This window comes from Macaca nemestrina, chromosome 9 (assembly GCF_043159975.1).
Source record: "Macaca nemestrina isolate mMacNem1 chromosome 9, mMacNem.hap1, whole genome shotgun sequence".
NCBI lineage: Eukaryota > Metazoa > Chordata > Mammalia > Primates > Cercopithecidae > Macaca > Macaca nemestrina.
Window position 1 is genome coordinate 129,035,804 of NC_092133.1, and position 24,986 is coordinate 129,060,789.

Below are 24,986 nucleotides of genomic sequence, written 5' to 3' on the forward strand. Positions count from 1 at the left end.
AGAGGCGGGGTTTCACCATGTTGGCCAGGCTGGTCTCGAACTCCTGACCTCACATGATCCGCCTGCCTTGGCTTCCCAAAGCGCTGGAATTACAGGCGTAAGCCACCGCGCTGGGCCCCTTTCTTACTATTTCTACAAAATGAAGTATTCCCTTTGGCTTTTCCTAACAAGTCATTTGACATTTAAACGCGGAACTAGTGGCAACGGAGTTCATGATTATCGTTCCTTCTGCCTCCCCACTGAGGAGAGAAAGGCCACAAGTCCTGTCAAGCTCTCACTTCCACCTCTGTAGAGCACGCACAATCAACTGGCTTCACAGCCAGGCAGCGTTGCAGGACCATCAGCTCCAACTCGACAGCAGCCTCCCCGCCCCTCCGGGACCTAGACGTTCGGGCCCAGCTCAGCACGTCCTGCGGCCCTGCTGTCCCAAAGACCACCGCCTCCAAGCACCTCGCGGCCACTTTCCGAGAACCTCCCACCCAAGGGAATCCTGAGGCCCTGACGTCAGCGAGACCCTTCCGGCCTTCAGAGGCCAGGACGTCCCCGGGACCCATCCCCGGACACCCAGCGGCCCCGCCTTCTCCGAGACCCCCCGGGCACCCTGCAGCTCCGTTGTCCCCGGGACCCCTCTGGGCATCCCGCCGCCATGACGCCCCTGGAACTCTGCGCGTCTAAGTCGCCGGGAGCTTCCGCCGCGGAGCAGAGAACTTTCTGAAGGAGTCGCCAGGGGCTAGGCCTGGCCCGCCCGGCCCTTCGCCCCGGAGTGTTCTCGCGGCAACGCCACTCCACGACATCCCTAGGCCGGCGACACGCCGCTCTCAAGCCTGTGGATGAGCCCGCGCCAGAGAACCGGGTGGCCGTCATGAAGCCCTAGCCCAGCTCCGCAGCCCCTCACCTTATAGACGGCCACACAGGCTGAGGTGCAGCCCAGGTGAACTCCGATGGCCGCCATGAGGCAGCAGGGACGGCGGCGGTAGGAATGAAGGGGTCCTCCAACAGCAACAGCTACCAGCCGCCCAACGGCCCCATCAGGCACCGCGGAGCTTCACGTTCCCGCCCGCCCCCTGCGTCCGGGCCGCCGCGACAGCCTCCCGCGTAGCCGCCAATCAGCGTGAAGGTTCTGCCTTTCTTCACGCGCAGTACGCGAGTAGCTTCAGCGCGTGTCTCTGCGCTCTGCGGAACTGCATAGTGCGCACGCGCAACCAGGGAGGGACGGGAAAAGGCTTCTACGCTCCGCCCCCTTCCTGTCCCTTCCGTGAGAGCCAATGGAAACTCTCAGTTCAGTTGCGTCATTTGTCCTGGCAACTACCGGCAGATTCTTTCCAACCTCGCACTCTACTCAGCTCGCTTCTGCACCTCGGTGGGCGGTGGTTGCGGGTGGCGGAGGCGATTGAAGCTGCTGGCCCAGCATGTGGTGCGCGAGCCCAGTTGCCGTGGTGGCCTTTTGCGCCGGGCTTTGGGTCTCTCACCCGGTGCTGGCGCAGGGCCAGGAGGCGGGGGGGCGACCGGGGGCCGACTGTGAAGGTGAGCGGTGTGCGACCTGCTTGCATGGCGGCGGCCCCGCGCTGGAGTGCAATCGCTGTCGGCTTTGGCTTCTCCTGGCCCTGGCTATAAATAACATTTCACCCAGTCCCTCGTTTTAGATCGCCCAAACCCAGCTCGAGCAAAAGCTCAAGCCGGGCCCAGTGGCAACGTGAGGTCACGTTGCGGGTTTGCTGTGAATATTAAACTTCAGCAGTAAAAGCTGCTGGGTTTGTATTTCGATTAGAGTTTGTGCAAAGACTGCTAGATTCAGATGATCCTGGCGCCAGATTGATTCTGCTGCTTCCAGCCAGCAAGATTTGCTTCCCCTTGCACAGAAGACGTCTTTCAAGTCCAAGCTAGTTGGTGACTCCCAAAAGGAAAACAAAACATGGCATTGAGTTGAGTGGCTTAAATCAGAAAACACAGCTAATATTTGTTAGGACTCTATAGGTGAAAGTTGCTTTGCGAAGGAGTACACTGACTCCTTGGGAAAGAGAGGAATACGAAAGAGTGATTCCTTTTTGTTCACGGTATCTCAGCTGTGAACTTGCAGTCACAATACATGGGTCTGTGTCCCACCAAGTCCCCTAGCTCTGAGACTTTGCTTTTTGCAAAATCAGCATACTTCACTTTAGAGATCTGTTAGCAAAGGCAAAGAAGTTAAGTGGCTATGCTAGCCCCTTCCTTCTGTACGCCTGTAGCGCTCACTCCATGTTTTACTGAAAATGATTAGTTTAAATGTATATGCCCTGAGCTGGAAAATAATATCCCTAGAGAACAGGAAATTGTAGGTTCATCATATATGTTGAGTGAATGGATGGATATAGTCGTACTAAAGTTATGTTTTTGTTTGTTTTTTTGTTTTTGTTTTTGTTTGAGACAGAGCCTCGCTGTGTCGCCCAGGCTGGAGTACAGTGGCACAATCTTGGCTCACTGCAGCCTCCACCATCAGGTTCCAGCGATTCTCCTGCCTCAGCCTCCTGAGTAGCTGGTACTACAGGCACCACCACCACGCCCAACTAATTCTTATATTTTTCGTGGAGATGGAGTTTCACCATGTTGGCCAGACTGGTCTTGAACTCCTGGCCTCAGGTGATTGGGCTGTCTCAGCCTCCCAAAGTGCTGGGATTACAGGCGTGAGCCACAGCGGCCAGTCCTTAAAGTCTTAATAATTGGAGCCCAGCTTTCTATCAGCTCTGCAATAATTAAACTTTTCTCCAGAAATTTAAAATATCTACATGATGTTGTTATTTGATATAAAGATATTTATTTAGCTAAGTTATAATTTTGCTCAAAACCGTGCTATAATTGTGTTCTATACTTTTAAAGCAGAATTTTTGAGGCAAAGACAGTTGATTTGATGACTCATCTGGAGCTCCCACTTACAGACATTTCAATAGAGACAGCATCTGGATTAATTAAGTGGAAAGCTTATGCTGTCTGTCCTAAATTTATTACAGCATGCTGTGATTGTTAACTTGCATGTCTGACTAACCTGTGTATATGTTTCATTTGTTAGGTAAAGAAGCTGTATAATCGCAGAGGAAAGACATAACAGTTTGGTGACTAAAAGAACTAGATTCTGCATCCAGCTGTATTACTGCTTATGAGTGATCTTCCCTCCTCAGCCTCCTTTCTTATTTACAACTTAATTTCTTCTCAATGTATAAGATTAAAATGCCATATTGTATATACTCTAGAGCGAAGGTAAAAAAACTAAATGGTTCATGAGCCGTCTCAGACCTATTGATATATTTTGTTACATTTACAAAATATTTTGAAAAAAATTAAATTCACTGGGTACATTTTAAAATTGGGAAATTTTATGTAAAAATTCATTTTTCTGGCTTTTCTCAAAAAACCAGATGACCTGGCAAGACTGGCCCTTATGGCAATATAGTAGAATTGGCTATTGGCTGCTCTTTTTAGAAAGGATGTGGGTTTTGAGTTATTTGCCACCCCCACTCTGCCCCCGATTCAAATTGCTTAACTCTTCTTTTTTTTTTTTTTTTTTTTTTTTTTGAGACGGAGTCTCACTCTGTCACCCGGGCTGGAGTGCAGTGGCCGGATCTCAGCTCACTGCAAGCTCCGCCTCCCGGGTTCACGCCATTCTCCTGCCTCAGCCTCCCGAGTAGCTGGGACTACAGGCGCCCGCCACCTCGCCCGGCTAGCTTTTTGTATTTTTTAGTAGAGACGGGGTTTCACCGTGTTAGCCAGGATGGTCTCGATCTCCTGACCTTGTGATCCGCCCGTCTCAGCCTCCCAAAGTGCTGGGATTACAGGCTTGAGCCACCGCGCCCGGCTTAACTCTTCTTTTTCCTTGCCTGGCCCCTGTAGATATTCAAGTTTGTGAATCCTACGTTAGCTAATGTGAGGTTTACTGGAAAAACGTAAATATTTCCAAGTCTCTTTTAAAGGATTATATTATGGGACTATTTTAAACAACTTTTTATTTTAAAATAATTATAGATTCACTTATAGAACTATCTTTAATAAACATAAAACCACAATGTAAATAAAAGAATTATGGCTATCTGAGGTTATTTTAGCAATAAAGACATCCTAGAAAACTTAAGAAGTTACTAATTTGTTAGGGCATTTGTGGCAAGGTTATTCTCTTCATGTAAGTCCAGAAAATGAGTTTCCTTTCTTACCTTGACTTCTTTGTGGCGTGTGACACAATTGACATCTTTCCCTTTCAGAAACTGTCTTCTCTTCGTGGTCACGATACTGCTTTTTTCCTTCGTGTCTCTATGCCCACTTGTCCAGTGTGTCTTTGTGGGCTTCTGATCCTCTAGCCATGGCTTAGAATTTTCCAGGGTTCTGCCCTCTGCTCTTCTCTCTTCTCAGTCTACACACTCTTTTTGGCAACCCAAATCAACCTACTTCCAGTCTAATAAATCTAGAGATTTATATCCAGCTTATATCCACTGACCTTTCTAGAGTCCCAGACCTTGCATCCAATTGACTAGTGAACATGCCCTCTTAGATATGGTATACCTCAACAGTCACACAGTCAAAAAAACAAAGTCATCATCTCCTTCCCTTCTCACTCCACTAAACCTGTTACTGTCATGCTTATGGTGACAGCATGGGCCAACGACCTGGTCAGCTAGCTTAGATTCTAGACTTCTCTTTCTCCCTTATCCCTTACAGCAAACCAATCACTGCATCGTTGATTGTACCTCCTGACTGGTCCTGCTCCTTTCTCCTTACCCAAGTCCAGGACTTCCTTGCAGACCTTCACCAGTTTTCCCCTCCGTATTGTCAAAACAGCATTCTTCCTGCTACCTGTCTCCCTCCCGTCTAGTCCCCTGGCAGGGCTATCATATTACTTCCTTATTTAGTACTAATACTAAATAAGTCCTTATTTAGTACTCAGCAGTTTCCCAGTTTCCTCCAGGTGCCGCTCTTTTGTTTCCCCACAGTATCTAACACACTTCTCATATTGTTTTGGTCTCTGAAAGTCAAGGCAGTGTCTCTCACCACCTCATTTCTAGCAGCTACCGTACTGCATGGCGTATGGTAGGCGCTCAGTTTGTTGAAGAAATGTATGCATATATGCTGTGATAAAATTTTGGGTATCTTTTATTGAGTCAAATGTACATCTTGAAAAGGACAAGTTAGTATTCCTAACTTTCATCAGCTAGATGATACATTGGCAGAGTGATAGTTGAGGTATAGAAATCATATGAAGGTATACTGTGGGAAATACTTAAGAGCGATGAGGCACTGGAATACTGGGGGTTTCTTTTATATGAGACAAGAATTAGAGGTTACTAGGAGACTTTGATGATAGTTTCTTTTTCTTTTTCTTTTTCTTTTTTTTTTTTTTTTTTTGAGACAGAGTCTAACTCTGTCGCCTGGGTTGGAGTACAGTGGCATAGTCTCAGCTCACTGCAACCTCTGTCTCCCGGGCTCAAGTGATCCTCCCTCCTCAGCCTCCTGAGTAGCTGGACTACAAGTGCTTACCACTACGCCCAGCTAATTTTTTATATTTTTAATAGAGATGAGGTTTCACTATATTGCCCAGGCTGGTTTTGAACCCCTGAGCTCAAGTGATCCGCCAGCCTTGGCCTCCTAAAGTGCTGGGATTACAAGCGTGAACCCCCGTGCCTGGCCTAGTGACAGTTTCTGGTGACTTGTAGCATTGATCATTACAGCGGGTTTCTTCTTTGCATACTGGATATATTTGCTAATTAAACTCAGCAAAATACATGTTGAGAGGGATCTCATTTTTCACATTTAACACAGCAGACCCATTACACATTCCTTTTAACACTGTGCTCACTTGCCTTTTGGAATAACACTCACTCTTTGTTCTTAGCCTACTTCACTGCCTGCTCCTTTCAGTCTTTTTCTGGTTGTTTTCCATCTTCCCAATTGCTAAACATTGGGATTTCACGAGGCTGAGACCCAGGACTGTGTCTCTGTTCCATCTCTCCTTACTTTGTGTTCTTATCTTAAAAATGCCATTTAAATGTTGATGGCTTCCAGATATATATATTCATCCTAGATCTTATACCTGATCTTCAAATTTCTATATCTAGCTGCCTTCTCACTGTTTCCAGTTGGATGTTATATTAGTCAAGGTTCTCCAGAGAAATAAAACCAACAGGACCAAACAGAACACATAATCTACATCTATGTATCTTCTTAATATCTATAATATTTATCTATATAAAAAGGGATTTATTATAAGGAATTGACTCACAAGATTATGAAGGCTGAGAAGTCCAAAATCTGCAGTGTGGGCAAGCAGGCTGGAGACCCAGGAGAGCCTGTGGTATGAATGAAGTCTAAAGGGAGTGTGCTGGAGAATTCCCTCTCTGTCAGGGAGGCTGGTCTATTTTGTTCTAGTCACGCCCTCAACTTGTTGGGTAAGGCCAACCCGCATTATGGAGGGCAATCTGCCTTACTCAAAGTTCATCAATTTAAGTGTTAATTTCATCATTGCTACATAAAATTAACTATCACAGATGTCTAGAAGCATCTTGAACTTCATATGTCAAGACTGGATTCTGGCCAGGCGTGGTGGTTCACACCTGTAATCCAGCACTTTGGGAGGCTGAGGCAGGCAGATCACCTAAGGTTAGGAGTTAGAGACCAGCCTGGCCAACATAACGAAACCCCATCTCTACTAAAAATACAAAAATTAGCTAGGTGTGGTGACACGCACCTGTAATCCCAGCTACTCAGGAGGCTGAGGCACAAGAATCACTTCAGTCTGGGAGTTGGAGCTTGCAGTGAGCCAAGATCACGCCACTGCACTGCAGCCTGGGCGACAGAGCAAGATTCTGTCTCAAAAAAAAAAAAAAAAAGATTAGATTCCTGCTTGGCACCATAAACTTGCTTCTCCTGTAGTCTTCCTCATTTCAGCGGATGGCAACTCCATGGTTCCAATTTCTTGGCCAAAATTATTGGGATTATCTTTGATTACTCTCTCTCTCTCTCCCCCCAACTCTGACATGTTACATCTGGTTCATTAGTGAATTATTTTGGCTCTTCCTTCAAGATAGGTCCAGAGTGTCACCACTTTTCCTGCCCGCTATAGCTATTACCGTGGTCTAAGAGATGCAACTATTTTGAGAACCTGTAAACTGGTCAGCTGGTCTCCCTGCTTTCTTTTCTGCTTCCTTGTAATCCTTTCTTCAGACAGCCTTCAGAGACATCCTTTATGAATCATGTCAGACCATAGCTCTTCTCTACTCAAAACCTTAAATGGCTTCCAACCTTAAACGGCTTCCCTTCTCAGAGTGACATCCAGAGACCTTACCATGCTTGAAAGACCCTGGATGCCCCGGCATGCTGCTGCCTATTTGATCTCATTTGCTACACACCTCCCTCTTCCTCCCTCTACTTTAGCCACACTGGCCTTCTGGCTGTTCCTTGAAGCCACCAAGGACACTCCTGCATCTGAGCCTTGGTACTTGCTGTCCCTTCTGCCTGTGGAGTTCTTTCTCAAGTCATCCACTGAAATTGTTCTTCCCCTTCCTTCAGGTGTCTGCTTGAATATGACTTTACCTAAGAGACCTTTCCTAACCAACCCATTAAGAATCATACTATTACTTTGTCACCCTCCATCCTCCTTACCATGTTTATGTTTCTTCTTTGCTACCTATACCTTTATTTCTTCTATCAGATGTAACGCTCAAGGGCAAGGACTTTGTTTTCTTCATTACTGAATCTCAGGAACCTAGAACACTGTTTTGCACTTACTAGTCGCTTAATATTTGTCAAAAACATAAATGACTGGCTATTATATTTAGTATTCTGTTCGTGTTGATAACATTAGAAATAAAAATATAAGGGCTGGGCACAGTGGCTCATGCCTGTAGTCCCAGCACTTGGGGAGGCCAAGGTGGGCAGAGCACGAGGTGAGGAGATCGAGACCATCCTGGCTAACATGGTGAAACCCCGTCTCTACTAAAAATACAAAAAATGAGCCAGGTGTGGTGGCACATGCCAGTAGTTCCAGCTACTCAGGAGGCTGAGGCAGGAGAATTGCTTGAATCCCAGAAGGTGGAGGTTGCAGTGAGCTGAGTGAGCTGAGATCGCACCACTGCGCTCTAGCCTAGGCAACAGAGCAAGACTCCGTCTTGGAAAAAAAAAAAATAATAATAATAAATAAATAATAAAATTAAAAAAATATATATATATATACACACACACTATACACACATATGACTTTAAGCTGTAAAAGATGACATGATTGGCAAATCATCTAGAAACAACTGAAAATAAAAAATGTGAAAATATTGTAAAGTATGAGTTGGGAAGGCATACCCAGAAGCCAACTACAGAGTGGAAGTGGGAGTCCAGTGGGTTAAAGGGGGCACTGAAGCTGGCTTTACCTTGGATCATTTGTTAGCCACGTGATCTGAACAAAAGTTTTCATGGTTTTGGCTAAATGAACACAAGTCCCAGGCATTTCCAAGTTAGGAGTGTGAGAGCAGATCCTCTCCCAATGAATTCAGGGCCCCAAAGAACTAGCCCTTCGTTATAAAGGGTGAACTGAAAATAACTACAACCTATTTCCATCTTTAGAGACTAAAAGAAATAGTTTAACTTGAACTTTTTTACTGAGTAAAAGGAAAAACAAAACTGTTTCTTGGTAACTCATAATTAGAAGCTGGTGCCCATAGGTAGGGGCTGAAGGCCCCATTCACACTGCTAGGATGATCTGAAACATCTTGAACTGATTATTTAGTTGAAAGTGATTTTAAGTAGATCATACCCTCAGGCATCAGCAAATGTGAGTCTTGGTTTTGTTTTTATTTTTTGAGACGGAGTTTCACTCTTGTCGCCCAGACTGGAGTGCAATGGTATGATCTCGGCTCACTGCAACCTCCGCCTCCTGGGTTCAAGCATTTCTCCTGCCTCAGCCTTCTAGGTAGCTGGAATTACAGGTGCCCGCCACCACTCCTGGCTAATTTTTGTATTTTTAGTAGAGACAGGTTTCACCATGTTGGCCAGGCTGGTCTCAAACTCCTGACCTCAGGTGATCCACTTGCCTCAGCCTCCCAAAGTGCTGGGATTACAGGCATAAGCCACCGCGCCCAGCCAGCAAATGTGAGTCTTACTTACAGGAACCCACATTCAACCTAGTCCTTAAAGAATTCACACAGTTAAAGTTCTAAGAAATAGAGCTCTCACTTAGAAAAGGCTCGAACCCCTAGGGAAGAAGGGCACAATAAGTGATAGCCAGCTAGGACAAAAAACAGAAGAAACACACCCCTGCAATGACTTCAGGTATTGGAATAATCAGGCATAGAAGTTAGGTTTTTTTATGTTTAAAGAAACATAGAACATAAACCTAACCCATCCCTACCCATAGAAGACTATAAAGAAATTTACCTTGACACTGAGCAAAGTAGAAAAAAGAAAAAATATAGATCTCTGAGAGATGATAACAACAAAACATCCCTCACTTGTATTTGCAGCCAAAATTCACATCAGGGGCCCCAAAACTTCAAGCTATATATTTTGTTTAAAGCAGCACCTGGCTAGTTGCCCTTAGGCCCTGAGAAATACAAACACAAATCCTTACTGGAAATAATGCTCATTCATCTCAGGCTTCAAACAATCTTCACAAATAAGATTTGAGGGGTATGAGTATCGTGTGGTGCAAAATAAGCAAGCACACAAAGAAACATGGCACCAGGAACAAGAACCTATAGAAACAACAAATAGAAACGTACTCTGGGCCTGATGCGGTGGCTCACACCTATAATCCCAGGACTTTGGGAGGCCGAGACGGGCGGATCACTTGAGGTCAGGAGTTTGAGACCAACCTGGCCAACATGGTGAAACCTTGTATCTACTGAAAATATAAAAATTAGCCGGTCATGGTGGCAGGTGCCTGTAATCCCAGCTACTCAAGGGGCTGAGGCAGGAGAATCACTTGAGCCAGGGAGGCAGAGGTTGCAGAGTAGAGATTGCGTCATTGCACTTCAGCCTGGGTGACAGAGTGAGACTTCGTCTTAAAAAAAAAAAACTCTGAAGACTTCAGATACTGAAATTTTCAGACACAGATCATAAAATAATTATGTTTAGTGTGTTTAAAGATATAAAAAACAAGCTTGAAAATATCTTCAAGAAATAAGGAACTAGAAGAAATGACCTAACAAGCCTCCCATTTTAGCCTCCTCAGTAGCTGGGACCACAGCCTGTGCAGAGACAGATTCTCACTGTGTTGCCCAGGCTGGTCTCAAACTCCTGGCCTCAAGAGATCCTCTCACCTTGGCCTCCCAAAGTGTTGGGATTACAGGCGTGATCCACCGTGCCCAGCCTGGTTTCACTTTAGGCTCATAACGATGGAAATAAAGACTTACGCAGATCACCAAGGGGCTCCATTCAAGATTCTTATTCAGATTTTTCTCTGTACTTAAAATTACGCTGTCCCAAAATGGTAGCCTATAGATGGGTATATTTTCTTTTAGGGTTAGCCAAATTTTGTGGAAAAGTTATTATTTTAGGTAGAACTTGGTTCCAATGATTGATTGATTTAATAAACTGATACGTGTCCACTGCATTTCGGCCCAATACTAAACTAATAGCAACAGGCCTGAAATCATTCTTTTTATTTATATTTTTTATTTTCTTGAGGCAGGGTCTCACTCTGTCACCCAGGCTGAAGTGCAATGGCGCAAGTGCAGTGACTTGATCATAGCTCACTGCAGCCTCCATCTGCCAGGCTTAAGTGACCCTCCCACCTCAGCCTCTTGAGTAGCTCAGACTACAGGCCTGCACCACCATGCCTGGCATATATATATATATATATATATTTATATATATATATAAATATATATATATATATATATAAATATATATATTTATATATAAATATATATATAAATATATATTTATATATATAAATATTTATATATAAATATATATATAAATATATATATATATTTATATATATATAAATATATATATATTTATATATATATATATAAATATATATATATATATTTTTTTTTTTTTTGTAGTAGAGACAGGGTCTCACTATGTTGTCCAGACTGACTTCAAACTCCTGGGCTCAAGTGATCTTTCTGCTTCTGCCTCCCAAAGTGCTGGGATTACAGGTGTGAGCCACCATGCTTGGCCCCCAAATCATTCTTACCTAGCCTTGGAATCCACTGTTATGAAGCATTGACTCATATGGACTTTTTTTTTTTTTTTTTTTTTTTTTTTCTGTGAGACGGAGTCTTGCTCTGTCGCCAGGCTGGAGTGCAGTGGTAAGATCTCGGCTCACTGCAACCTCCGCCTCCTGGGTTCAAGTGATTCTCCTGCCTCAGCCTCCTGAGTAGCTGGGACTACAGGCGTGTGCCACCATTCCTGGCTAATTTTTTTGTATTTTAGTAGGGATGAGGTTTCACCATGTTGGCTGGGATGGTCTCGATCTCCTGACCTTGTGATCTGCCCACCTCAGCCTCTCAAAGTGCTGGGATTACAGGCGTGAGCCACCATGCCCAGCCCCATATGTTCTTTTTAATGTGGTTAGTGGGTCATATGCATAGGTGTGGTAGTGGTTAAGTTGTGCATGCAGACATATTTATTTGTTCCTTCCAGTATGTAAAGAATTCTTGAACCGATTCTACAAGTCATTGATAGACAGAGGAGTTAACTTTTCACTGGACACAATAGAGAAAGAATTGATCAGCTTTTGCTTGGATACCAAAGGAAAAGAAAACCGCCTGGTATGGTTAATTTCACCTTTCATTTTCCCCATGTGCTTGAAGAAAACTGCTAATAGTTTCATTTCTTAGACATGATGTCATCCTACTTATGTTTGCCTCAGGCATGTCCATCGTAGAGCACGCAGCAAGCAGAAATCCATCTTCCAGTGACATGTAGTTCTGCGTGTTTTCATCCAGAATATTTCCAGTGTTACTTCACTTTCTGAGTATACCACAGGCAACCAATTCTATGTTTTCTTTTTTCTTTTTTTTGAGAGAGAGTCTTGCTCTGTTGCCCAGGCTGGAGTGCAGTATCGCAATCTCAGCTCACTGCAACCTCTGCCTCCTGGGTTGAAAGCATTCTTGTGCCTCAGCCTCCTGAGTAGCTAGGATTACAGGTGTGCACCACCACACCCTGCTAATTATTTATTTTTGGTAGAAACAGGGTTTCACCATGTTGGCCAGGGTGGTCTTGAACTCCTGACCTCAGATGATCCGCCCGCCTCAGTCTCCCAAAGTGCTGGGATTACAAGTGTGAGCTACCATGCCCAGCCCAATTCTATGTTTTCTTAAATGAAATTATGAAACTGAATTCCTAGTAAGAATTTGCCATCGTAAGAGTGGGTGGGCTTTCCGTTTCTTACCAAGACAATTAGCCAAACTTATCAAAATATTTTACATTATTATTTGTATGTAATTAATGAAGTATTTATATTTTCTTCTAATGGCATTAATATGGTGCTTCCTGGGTATACACATATGGCTTGTTTCAAGATACTGTTTTATATCACTAAAGACAATTTGGGGCCAATTCCTTTTTGCCTAAAATTGTCAGATTGTCAGTTACATCTGCATGTTGACTGCTCACCATGGACATATTGTAAAGCTCATGCCATTTATCTGTATCTATCTATATTTTTTTGAGACAGGGTCTCCCTCTGTCGCCCAGGCTGGAGTCCCAGTGATCTTTGCTCACTGGAGCTTCAACCTCCCAGGCTCAAGTGATCCTTCCACCTCAGTCTCCCAAGTATCTGGGACTAAGGCACATGCCACCATGTCCAGTTAATTTTTGGATTTTTTTTTTTTTTTTTTTTTTTGTAGAGACGGGGTTTGACCTTGTAGCCCAGGCTGATCTCAAACTCCTGAGCTCGAGCAATCCACTCGCCTTGGCCTCCCAAAGTACTTGGATTACAGGTGTGAGCCACTGTGCCTAGCCAACGTTTATATTTTTAAATGTAAAATTCTGAAGTCAGGGAACTTGAATGTCAGAATTGCCTGATGGGAAAAGACATGGACTCTAGAGCCAACGTGTTGGGTTTTGTAATTTTGTCTCTTCTATTGCTAGATGGGGGGAACTTCAGTTGGCTTGGGTATAAAATACAGATAATAATAGTACTTAATTCAAAGGATTGTTGTGAGGCATAAATAAGTTAATACCTTTAAAACACTGAGAGCAGCACTGGCACAGAGAAAATACTTAGTGTCAGCTCATTAGTCTTTGAATACCATGTGATTGTAGGGCACGTCTAATTTGGATGATCACGAGAATGGAATCACTTGTTTCCTGGTGGCTTAGTCAGCAGGGGTTAAAATTTAATAGCTGAGCCAGGAAAACCAGGTTAACCTCCTCCTCCTCCTCCTCCTCCTCCTCCTCCTCCTTCTTCCTCTTCTTCCTCTTTTTTTCTTCTTTCTTCTTCTTCTTTTTTTTTTTTTTTTTGAGATGGAGTCTCACTGTCGCCCAGGCTGGAGTGCCCTGGCACGATCTCGGCTCACTGCAACCTCTGCCTCCTTGGTTCAAGCGAGCATGCCTGGCTAATTTTTGTAGTTTTAATAGAGATGGGGTTTCACCATGTTGGCCAGGCTGGTCTCGAACTCCTGACCTCAAATGATCTGCCCACCTCAACCCCCCAAAGTGCTGGGATTACGGGCGTGAGCCACCGTGCCCAGCCTACCTCTTTCTGACTTCTTGATACTGTATTCCTTTCTGTCTTCATTGTCTGGAACACTCAATTCTCTTCATTTTCCTTCAGTGCTATTATCTAGGAGCCACAAAAGACGCAGCCACGAAGATCCTAAGTGAAGTCACACGCCCAATGAGTGTGCATATGCCTGCAATGAAGATTTGTGAGAAGCTGAAGAAGTTGGATAGCCAGATCTGTGAGCTGAAATATGGTATAACATAGCCCTTTGTTTTTCCCAGTAGGTCCAATGGATTCCCAAACCTCTAACCTTGGGGCCATGTCTTCTAAAAATTCAGTGTTAAAAGGAAAGGAATTCACCACTCATCAATAAGTTGCTGGGCTGATGAATGGTACCTATGGCCATTTGAGTTTCGTTGAGGGAAGACAAATAAATAGTACAGGCATAATCAGCATTAGGTTAAAATTGCCAACAAGGCTGGGCGTGGTGGCTCAGGCCTTTAATCCCAGCACTTTGGGAGGCCAAGATGGGTGGATCGCAAGGTCAGGAGTTCAAGACCACCCTGGTCAATATAGTGAAATCTTGTCTCTACTAAAAAAATAAAAAAAATATTAGCTGGGCGTGGTGGCGGGCACCTGTAGGCCCACCTACTTGGAAGGCTGAAGGAGGAGAATCACTTGAACCCGGGAGGCGGAGGTTGTAGTGAGCCGAGATCCTGCCACTGCACTCCAGCCTGGGTGATAGAGCAAGACTCCGTCTCAAAAAAAAAAAAAAAAAAAAAAAAAATTGCCACCAAAATCAGAGTTTAAACTCCCAACACACCAAGACAATGCCAGATATGTATGTCAAGGAAAATCTCAACATATGAAGAGAGCAGCTACTCCCTCCTGGTGATTTAGATCTTGGTAATCTATTAAAACAAAATTGGTACCTATTCAAAGATGATACAAGGACTTTGAAGATGTAAAGATGACTATGACTTCCTTCCTAGGCAGAGCTACCATTCTGCCAGCTTTAAATGATAGGAAATTGGTTATTCACATCAAATCAGGTTTTGCCTGGTGAAATAGTTTATCAGAGGGTGCCCAAAACAAACAGCAAGGCAAGGAAGGAGATGTCCTATGTTTTTGTTGTTGTTGTTGTTTTCCGAGACGAAGTCTCATTCTGTCACCTGGGCTGGAGTGCAGTGATGCGATCTTGGCTCACTGCAACCTCTGCCTCGCGGGTTCAAGCAATTCTCCTGCCTCAGCCTCCCAAGTAGCTGGGATTACAGGCATGTACCATCATGCCTGGCTAATTTTTGTATTTTTATTAGAGATGAGGTTTCACCATATTGGCCAGGCTGGTCTTGAACTCCTGACCTCAGGTGATCCACCTGCGTTGGTCTCTCAAAGTGCTGGGATTACAGGTGTAAGCCACCATGCCCAGCCAGGAGATGTCCTATTTTAAAATGTTATCCTTGGCCCCATACATTTCACATGGATAGATCTATTATTTTACCATGATTTGTATCTGGGCTAGACATTTAGGTAGATTGAGTGGGTGTCATAAAAGGATGGGGAATTCCTTCCTCAGCCTATCCATGACACCTGAAATCCCACTTCATTCCTTTTAAGTCATTGTTTTACATACATTACATACCCAGTATAGTACTGTCAACTACCTAAGTAATTAACATCCACCTCTAAATTATTTTAGTCTTATTTTCCAACACAGCCATGTAATAGTCCTATGTACCTATAGCCACATAGCTAGCTGTAAGTAGGTTTACTGTTGAAAGTTACCAAAGGCGACCTACTTCTCAACTTGCAAAGCCCAAGTCCTAACTTCCAGGGTAGTTATTAGAGTAGGCATCCCTTTTTTATTGGCTTCCAAGCCATGAAATAGGGGCAGAAATCACTGAGTCCGTATAAACAATATTCACAAACCTGGCCGGATGCGATGGCTCACACTTGTAACCTCAGCACTTTGGGAGGCCGAGGCAGGCAGATCTTTAGAGCCCAGGAGTTCAAGACCAACCTGGGCAACATGGCGAAACCCCATCTCTACAAAAATACAAAAAATAGCCAGGTGTGGTGTTGAGTGCTTGTAGTCCTAACTACTTAGGAGGTTGAAGTGGGAGGATCACCTGAGCCTGGGAAGTCAAGGCTCTGGTGAGCTGTGATTTTTTTCATCGCACTCCAGCCTGAGTGACAGAGTGAAACCCCGTCTGAAAAATAAATAGGTAAAATAAAAACAAATAAAAGCCAATATCACAAACCTCTTCTGATTTTTTAATTCAACAATTTTATTATGAATAACTTCTCCTATATCCAAGGAATCTTACCAGGCTCCTTAAACAATGGAAAAACAAATCAGATATTATTGAGAAGAAATGACTACCTAATGTTTTGGCGATGCCGGCCACTAGAGGCCCTTGGGGAGCTGTGAACTAGTTTTAATCTTTGTGTGGACCTTTACTTTGGAGTTTGGGGGCATTACAGAGGTTTTCCTCTTTTTAAAGTTAATGCCAGATACCAAGTTCTATAGAAAAACTCAAAGAAACTACTGACATTTACAAAAAAAAAAGTATTTTTCTCCTTCAGTCTCTTATCTTGAATAGACTAATAGTTCTTAATTATCCTCCCCAGCTATTGTGAGCAGGAAAGATAAGATTAAACAGGGACCTTTGTACTGTGGCAGATTAATAATTTGGGCTATACAAGTTTCTACTTTAAAAAGTATTCTATCAAATCAGACATGAAATTAACAAGCAAGATAAGTGTGGAGTTGTAGTATGTTTTCAATTAGGAAGGTGCCATTTGGTTTTTGACCTGAAAGAATGTTTTCATTTGCTTGCTTTGTGTTTAAAAAGGATAGGGAATCACTATAAAAATTTAAGGGTTCTCTGGAGCACCGTGTATAGCTGACCCTCCAAATACAAAAGTCTTTTAACATCAAAGTTTTAAATTAGAACAGAGTTACTGGAAAGTTTTGACAAATAATTTGACAAATATTAGGTTTTTAATGTTTTTAAATGTTGTGTTCTACTATGCAGAGGTAAAAAAGAGAAAGAACTTTCAAGAGAAGTCAAGCCGAAAAAATTCTAGGCTGCCACTAATTGTTTAATAAATAAACTTAAATGTTGTATTCATGGTCAAAGTGAACACCGGACAAGTGGGGAGGGGCAAAAAACACTTTTTTTTTTTTTTTTGACAGTCTTGCTCTGTCGCCCAGGCTGGAGTGCAGTGGCGTGATCTCTGCTTACTGCAACCTCAACTTCCTGGGTTCAAGAGATTGTCCTGCCTCAGCCTCCTGAGTTGCTGGGATTACAGGTGTGTGCCACCACGCCCATCTAGACTTTCTTTTGAAAGAGGAAAAGTACCTCTTTCTGATAGGAAAATTATAATTATTGGTATATTACAGATGAGCTTTTTTTTTTCAATTTTGGACTTTTTCTCAATCTTTTCAGCAATTGAGAAGTAACTGAGTTCTTGATATTTTCTGCACACAATCTATAAACAGGGAAATAGTAGTCTTGCTAGAGGAGGTTAGATGTTAGTGACAAGTATCATTGGCAAGAATTTTAGAAACCAGGTTGACTGGCACCAAAGCACTAGCATTGGAGAAGTGGGAATAACACAAAGGGCTTTACGTGCTGTGATAATTTAGCAACCTAATCTCAGTAGGGGCTGGACATCAGGTGAGTTTCAAAACAGAGATCCCAAACAATTAAGATTCAGCGAGAATATTCCTGATTTTATTCACGTGTTTGCATTTCTTTACATTTTTATTTAAAACCCAATAGTGCTATGTCATGTGTATAAGCTCATTTGCTTTGCCAAAGATACATCTTCCTAGAAAAAGTGAACCATAACTTTTGCCGGTTAATTACAATCTATGGCTTTCAAGTTGGCCACAAACTAAGGCCATCCCAAAGTAACTGATTGGCTCTTATGAGTTTCCTTCTTGTTACCTTAACAGTAGCAATTTGGATACAGTGCTATTTGTTTTAGGAATACTGAGCTTGAGAATGCTCCAAATGGTAGTAAACATTGTGGAACTACATAGGCCTTTAGTTTTGAAGCAAATATAATCTCTTGGAAAGAAAGTCAAATTAAAAACACAAATTATCCCAATAACTTTGTATACACCATTGTCCTTCACTACCTGTGCAGGAGGGGTTCTGGGACCCTACTCGGACACTAAAATCCTGATGCTTAAGTATTTGCATATAACCTATGCACATCTTCCCTCCTGTATACTCTAAATCATCTCTAGATTACTTATAATACTTAATACAATGAAGATGCTATTTGTATTAGTCTGTTCCCGCATTGCTGTAAAGAACTATCGGCCAGGCACGGTGGCTCACACCTGTAATCCCAGCACTTTGGGAGGCTGAGGCAGGCAGATCGGCTAAGGTGAGGAGTTCAAGACCAGCTTGGCCAACATGGTGAAACCCTGTCTCTACTAAAATACAAAAATTAGCCAGGCATGATGGCGGGTGCCTGTAATCCCAGCTACTTGGGAGGCTGAGACAGGAGAATCGCTTGTACCTGGGAGATGGTGGTTGCGGTGAGCAGAGATTGCGCCACTGCACTCCAGCCTGGGTGGCTGAGCAAGACTCCATCTCAAAAAAAAGAAAAAAATTAAAATTAAAAGAAAAAGAAAAAGAACTATCTAAGACTGGGCAATTTATAAAGAAAAGAGGTTTAATTGGCTCACGGCTCCACAGGCTGTACAGGAAGCATGGCTGGGGAGGCCTCAGGAAACTTACAATCATGGCAGAAGGCAAAGAGGAAGAGGCATGTCTTACATGACTGCAGCAGGAGGAAGAGCGCAAAGTGGGAGGTGCTACACTTTGAAACAACCAGATCCCGGGAGAACTCACTCACTATCATGAGAAAAGCTAGGGTGAAGTCCACCCCCATGATCCAGTCACCTGCCAACAGCCCCTTCTCCAACAGTGGGGATTACAATTCCACATGAGATTTGGGTGGGGACACAAATCCAACCCATATCATTGTAAATAGTTGTTATACTGTATTACTGTATTGTTTGTATTTTTTTTTTTTTTTCCGAGACAGAGTCTCAATCTGTCTCCCAGGCTGGAGTGCAGTGGTGTGATCTCTGCTCACTGCAACCTCAATCTCCCAAGTTCCAGAAACTCTCCCGCCTCAGCCTCCCAAGTAGCTGGGATTACAGGCATGCCACCACCATGCTCACTTATTTATTTTTATTTCTTTTTTAGTAGAGATGGGGTTTCACCGTGTTGGCCAGGCTGGTCTCGAACTCCTGACCTCAGGTGATTCGCCCACCTCGGCCTCCCAAAGTGCTGGGATTACAGGCGTGAGCCACCGTGCCCAGCCCTGTTTGTATTTTTTAATTGTTGTAGTGTTATCTTTAATTTGTTTAGAATATTTTTGATCTGTGGTTGGTTGAGTCTGCAGATGCAGAACCCACTGATAGAGAGGGCTGCTGTACCACATTTTCCTTTGGGTGTGTCTTGGTTTCCGTGGAAACTGGAATCATTGCCCACCTTGGATCATAGGGTAGTCAGTATGGGATAAGCAAACTATATGCCTTTTGAAGGGATTCATAGGGATTTTTTTTTTCCATTTGTTTTGTAATTGGCTTTTTTCTTTTTTGTCATTTAGAAAAAACACTGGACTTGGCATCAGTTGACCTGCGGAAGATGAGAGTGGCAGAGCTGAAGCAGATCCTGCATAGCTGGGGGGAGGAGTGCAGGGCCTGTGCAGAAAAAACTGACTACGTGAATCTGATCCAAGAACTGGCCCCCAAGTATGCAGCGACACACCCCAAAACAGAGCTCTGATCTCCAACGCCAGCACATTTGTGACTTGTAATTAGAGAGAAAAATGACCCTCTAGTATATGGACATGTTGATTAAGGACAACTGGGAAATACATCATATTTGGTCTCATGCTTTTTGTGTTGGTATTATTCCGCAGAATTTTGTTACCTGGGTTTATGAGTAAAACTAATACTATTGATAACTTACATTTGCAATGTACCAAAAGCTAAAAGTTCCTTTCTCATAAGTTTCTTGGAAGGGCTATGTCAGTTTTCATTGCCTGTCTCCTAAAAGTGACCTACTGACAAATTGATGGAGTAAATTGATTCCAAGAAAGAAGAAGGTGTTCAGAGACTCCTCTCTGGATGCAATTTTAAAATATATTGGACTACAACGAAAGACACAACAGTCAGGTTATTTAATGCACAACTTCAATCCCAAATACAGAATCAAAAGTTTTTCTAAAGTAAATGTTCTGTTTTCACTCTACATTGTAGCTCTCTTTGGTATCAGAAATGGTCAAGCAGGAGTACTGGTTTTTCCCATTGGAAGAAAACCCACTTAAACCTACTTGAAGAAAATAGAGAGGTCAAGAACCCCTATAAGTATAGCCAATGTTTGGCAATTATATCAACATTTACATTATTAATTGAACCAAGCTCAAGGTCTTTTTCATTGCTTAGTATCACATATCAGACAAGTTTTTGATAGAAGATTAAAGCATATTAAAAACACTCATAGACAACTTGGAACGTTACCATTCTTAATGCTATTTTATCAGTTTGTAGTTGTAAAATCGTTTTTGGTTTCATTTTCTGGCTACATAAGAATAAGAAAACCACAGTAGAAGTGGCTGCCTCTGTGTGGCAGGCAGAGCTGGGGAATACTGAAAAAACATTTCCTTGGAACTTTCTGGAGTGATGGGAATGTCCTATATCTTGATTGGCGTGGGGATTACATGGGTAAATAAGATTGTCATCTGGTAGAAAAAATAAGATCGGGGCATTTTATTGTATGTATATAATGTCTTTAAAAACTGCTATAGAAAATTTATATGGAAATTAACTAAAATTAATTAATTCAACACACCTTGTTTGCCAGGCACAGTGGCTCACACCTGTAATCCCAGCACTTTGGGAGGCCAAGGCGGGAGGATCGCTGGAGCCTAAGAGTTATTAGAGATCAGCCTGAGCAACAGAGTGAGGCTCCGTCTCCACCAACAAATTTAAAATTAGCTGTGCATGATAGTGTGTACCTGTAGTCCCAGCTACTCGGGAGGCTGAGGTGGGAGGACTGCTTGAGCCTAGGAGGTGGAGTCTGCAGTGAGCTTGATCCTGCCACTGCACTTCAGCCTGGGCAACACAGCAAGACCCTGCCAGAAATTATGAAAAAACAAACAAAAAAGCCCACCTTGTTCATTCAAAGAATTGCATTTACTGGCCGGGGTTGTTTTCAGGGAGTGGAGGAGAAATTTTCAGACTGAAAATATACATCGAAAGCATAATTTTTAATTCTAAATGCTGCAGAGGTAAATGAATTTTCAGCTGGGCAGCTGAGAGGTCAGAGAGTTAGTGGTTCCTAAGGAAATATATACATGATGTAACTGAAAAGTGAGAATAAGAAAGCTGTGGTGTAATGAATGGTAAAAGTAATTACTGTTTCTGAATTTTGGCAGCTTCATTATCATGTGTAAAGCGTCTACTTTATTTTGAATTCTATCTTCAAAAAAACCAAAGTTAGTTTTTGGTTGTTTTTGTTTCTTTGAGACAGAGACTTGCTCTGTTGCCCAGGCTAGAGTGCAGTGGCACAATCTTAGCTCACTGCAAACTCAGCCTCCTGGGTTCAAGTGATTGTCCTGCCTCACCCTCCCGAGTAGCTGGGATTACAGGTGCCCACCACTATGCCCAGCTAATTTTTTAATATTTTTAGTAGAGACAGGGTTTTGCCATGTTGGCCAGGCTGGTCTTGAACTTCTGGCCTCAAGTGATCCACCCGCCTCAGCCTCCCAAAGTGCTGGGATTATAGGCATAAGCCACCATGCCTGGCCTCTGCAGAGTTTTCTTTTTTAAACTGCTTATAACCTTTATATTTGTTTTTATTTTTGCATTTTGAACCTATCAAGAAATGTGTTGTTTGAAAATATTATGTTTGGTGTCTGACCTCAAAATCGGGTCGCATTTCTATGTCTTTTTTTCAGGATACAAATTGAGGTAATAGACAGTGTTCAGCCAGTCATTTATATCCATGGTGTTTAGTCTGGCATTTTTTTGTTTTTCATTTTTTTTTGAACAGTCTCATTCTGTCACCCAGGCTGATATGCAGTGGCACTCTCAGTTCACTGCAGCCTTCGCCTTCCGGGTGCAAGTAATTCTCCTCCTTAGCCTCCCCAGTAGCTAGGATTATAGGCGTGCACCACCACACCTGGCTAATTTTTGCATTTTTAGTAAAGATAGGGTTTCACTATGTTGGCCAGGGTGGTCTCAAACTCCTGACCTCAAGCGATCCACCTGCCTTGTCCTCCCAAAGTGCTGGGATTATAGGCATGAGCCACTGTGCCTGGTCTAGCCTGGTTTTTTTTTTTTTTTTTTTAAAGAGAATTTACATCAGTGCTTCTCAAACTGCACATACGGTGTTTATCACAGCACAGTTCACAATTGCAGAGAGATGGAATCAACCCAAGTGTCCATCAACTGGTAAGTGGATAAAGAAAATGTGTTTATGTTATCAGGCATCACATAAACATAATACAGCATGGAATACTACTCAGCCATCAAAAAGAACAAAATCATGTCTTTTGCAGCAACTTGGAGGGAACTGGAGGCCATTATTCTAAGTGAAGTAACTCAGGAATGGAAGACTAAACCTGTATGTACAAACCAGTATGTTTTCACTTATAAGTGGAAGCTAAGCTATAGGGTAAGCAGAGATGTAAAGAGTGGTGTAATGGACATTGGTGATTCAGAAGCAGGGAAGGTAGGAGGAAGGTGAGGGATATAAAACTACATATTGGGTACAATGTATGCTACCTGGGTGACAGGTGAGCCAAAATCTCAAACTTCACCACCATACAATTCATCTATGTAATCAAAAACCGCTTGTGCCTCAAAAGCTATTGAAATAAAAAATAAATAGCTGAAGAGTACAAACAAACAAAAACTGGGCATAGAGGCAGTCTTGTAAAGTGGGGTTCTGATTCAGTGGGTCTGGGGTGGGCCTGAGATTCTGCATTTCTAGTGAGCTACCAAGTGATGTCGACACTACCCTTCCAGGACCACGCTTTGAGTAGCAAAGGCCTAGGTCAAGGATCCTGCAATTGATACATACTTTTTCCCTTTGCCAGTATCAACCTAAATAGTAAACAGAGAAAGGTTCTCTAAAAAAAGATGTTTATCTGGGGATAGAGCATTGCAATGGGAATATGCAAGCCTTAGCAAACTATGCGTACTCAAGGGAGGTAAAGGAAGACAAAGGTTTTTAAAAGTAAAAATGAGGGGCTGGGTGCAGTGGCTCACACCTGTAATCCCAGCACTTTGGGAGGCTGAGGCGGGTGGATCACCTGAGGTCAAGGGTTCAAGACCAGCCCAGCTAGCATGGTGAAACCCCATATCTACTAAAAACACAAAAAAATTAGCTGGGCCTGTTGGTAATCTCAGCTACTGGGGGAGGCTGAGGCAGAAGAATCGCTTGAACCTGTGAGATGGAGGTTCCAGTGAGCCGAGATCATGCCACTCCACTCCAGCCTGGGTGATGGAGTGAGACTCTATCTATCTCAAAAAAAAAAAAAAAAAAAAGAAAAAAAAAAGAGGAGGAGGATTACATAATTGTTTTGAAATAACTTTTCTAGACCACAAAGATCAATCATAAAGGCGGTGCTAGTTTGAGTTTGGATGGATAGTCTCTGGGCTGATGCCCTTGCAGAAGAATTTTCTTGTGTGAAGTTGTGATGGCTTTTGTGGAAGATTATGATTTTTGGAGTCTTTTGTGATCGTTTATGTTATTAGGCCTACAAGCCTGAGAACCCTCTTTTCATGGCCTCCCTCAGCTCTATTTTCAGGGTTTTCTTAACATTTGTGTCTCTATTCTGATTCTCATGACTTTCACACCAGTCTTGATCAGTTATGTTTTTGATAGAGTTGAATGTAACAATAACAGCAACAACAACAAAATGAAACAAAAAAGTGTACAAGAGTTTATTCTCTCATATAAAAGAAGTCCAGAAGTAGCCAGTCCAGGGTAAATGTGGCAGTTCCACAAAGTTATTAGGGACTCAGCTTGAACTTTTTGCTTCCCATCCTAGTGGTGGTTTTCATTTCTAACCCATGGGCCTAGTTGGATGCTGCAATTTACTATTTCAGAAGGGAGAAGGCATGAAAGAACTTGCCTCTAACCTGAGCCCCCTTTTTCTTCTCTTTTCTTTTTTTTTTTTTTTTTGAGATGGAGTCTGGCTCTGTGGCCCAGGCTGGAGTGCAATGGCGTAATCTCTGCTCACTGCAACCTCCACCTCCCGGGTTCAAGCGATCCTCCTGCCTCAGTCTCCTGAGTAGCTGGGATTATAAGCATGCATCACCACATCCAGCTAATTTTTGTATTTTTACTAGAGATGGGGTTTCACCATGTTGGCCAGGATGGTCTCGATCTCCTGACCTCGTGATCCTCCCGCCTCTGCCTCCCAAAGGGCTGGGATTACAGGCGTGAGCCACCACGCCTGGCTACATCTTTTTTTTTTTTTTCTTTTGAGACAGAGTCTTACTCTGTTGCCCAGGCTAGAGTGCTGGCCTGATCTTGGCTCACTACAACCTCTGCCTCCCCGGTTCAGCAATTCTCGTGCCTCAGCCTACTGAGTAGCTGGGATTACAGGCACCTGCCACCACACCAGGCAAATTTTTTTGTATTTTTAGTAGAGATGGGGTTTCACCATGTTGTCCAGGCTGGTCTTGAACTCCTGACCTCAGTTGATCCACCCACCTTGGCCTCCCAAAGTGCTGGGATTACAGGCGTGAGCTACTGCACCCGGCCCTGAGCTCACTTCTTTAAGGGAGCCTCCCTCCTTCTACCTGCCTCCACTCCCACCCTCACGTCCCATATAACACTCTGCTTATATACCATTGACCAGAGCTTTTTTATTAAAAATGTTAAAAAATTTTTTTTATTTTTTAACTTTAGGTTCGGGAGTACATGTGCAGGTTTGTTATATAGGTAAACTTGTGTCATGAGGGTTTGTTGTACAGAGTCTTTCATCACTCAGGTATTAAGCCTAGCACTCATTAGTTATTTTTCCTGATCCTTTCCCTCCTCCCACCTCCACCCTCCAATAGGACCCCGTGTCTGTTGTTCCCTTCTATGTGTCCACGTGTTCTCATTATGTAGCTCTCACTTATAAGTAAGAACATGTAGTATTTGGTTTTCTGTTCTTGTATTAGTTTGCTAAGGATAATGGCCTCCAGCTAGCTCCATTCATGTTCCTTTAAAAGACAAGATCTTGTTCTTTTTGATGACTGTGTAGTATTCCATGATGTATATGTACCATATTTTCTTTATCCAATCTACCACTGATAGGCATT

General features: G+C 43.1%; 2 protein-coding genes across 3 annotated transcripts in view; one reads left to right on the forward strand and one right to left on the reverse strand.

The window, feature by feature from the left end:
* Positions 1-1,116, reverse strand: part of LOC105490645 (heat shock protein family A (Hsp70) member 14) — a 32,656-nt gene extending 31,540 nt beyond the window's left edge. Inside the window, exon 1 of the mRNA XM_011756488.2 lies at positions 896-1,116. Coding sequence (XP_011754790.1) covers positions 896-952 — 57 coding nt within the window. The 5' untranslated portion in view covers positions 953-1,116. The remainder of the gene's footprint in view (positions 1-895) is intronic.
* LOC105490646 (cerebral dopamine neurotrophic factor) lies at positions 1,051-20,182 on the forward strand. Of its 2 annotated transcripts, XM_011756489.2 has the most exons (4): positions 1,287-1,524; positions 11,602-11,729; positions 13,739-13,880; positions 19,268-20,182. In XM_011756489.2, exons 1-4 carry the CDS (start codon positions 1,410-1,412, stop codon positions 19,444-19,446), a joined length of 564 nt encoding a protein of 187 aa, XP_011754791.1. In that variant the 5' UTR covers positions 1,287-1,409; the 3' UTR covers positions 19,447-20,182. The 2 variants fall into 2 exon arrangements, with proteins under 2 accessions (XP_070926560.1, XP_011754791.1); XM_071070459.1 differs by lacking the exon at positions 11,602-11,729 and having other exon boundaries at positions 1,051-1,524; positions 19,268-19,703.
* Positions 20,183-24,986: the final 4,804 nt, after the last annotated feature.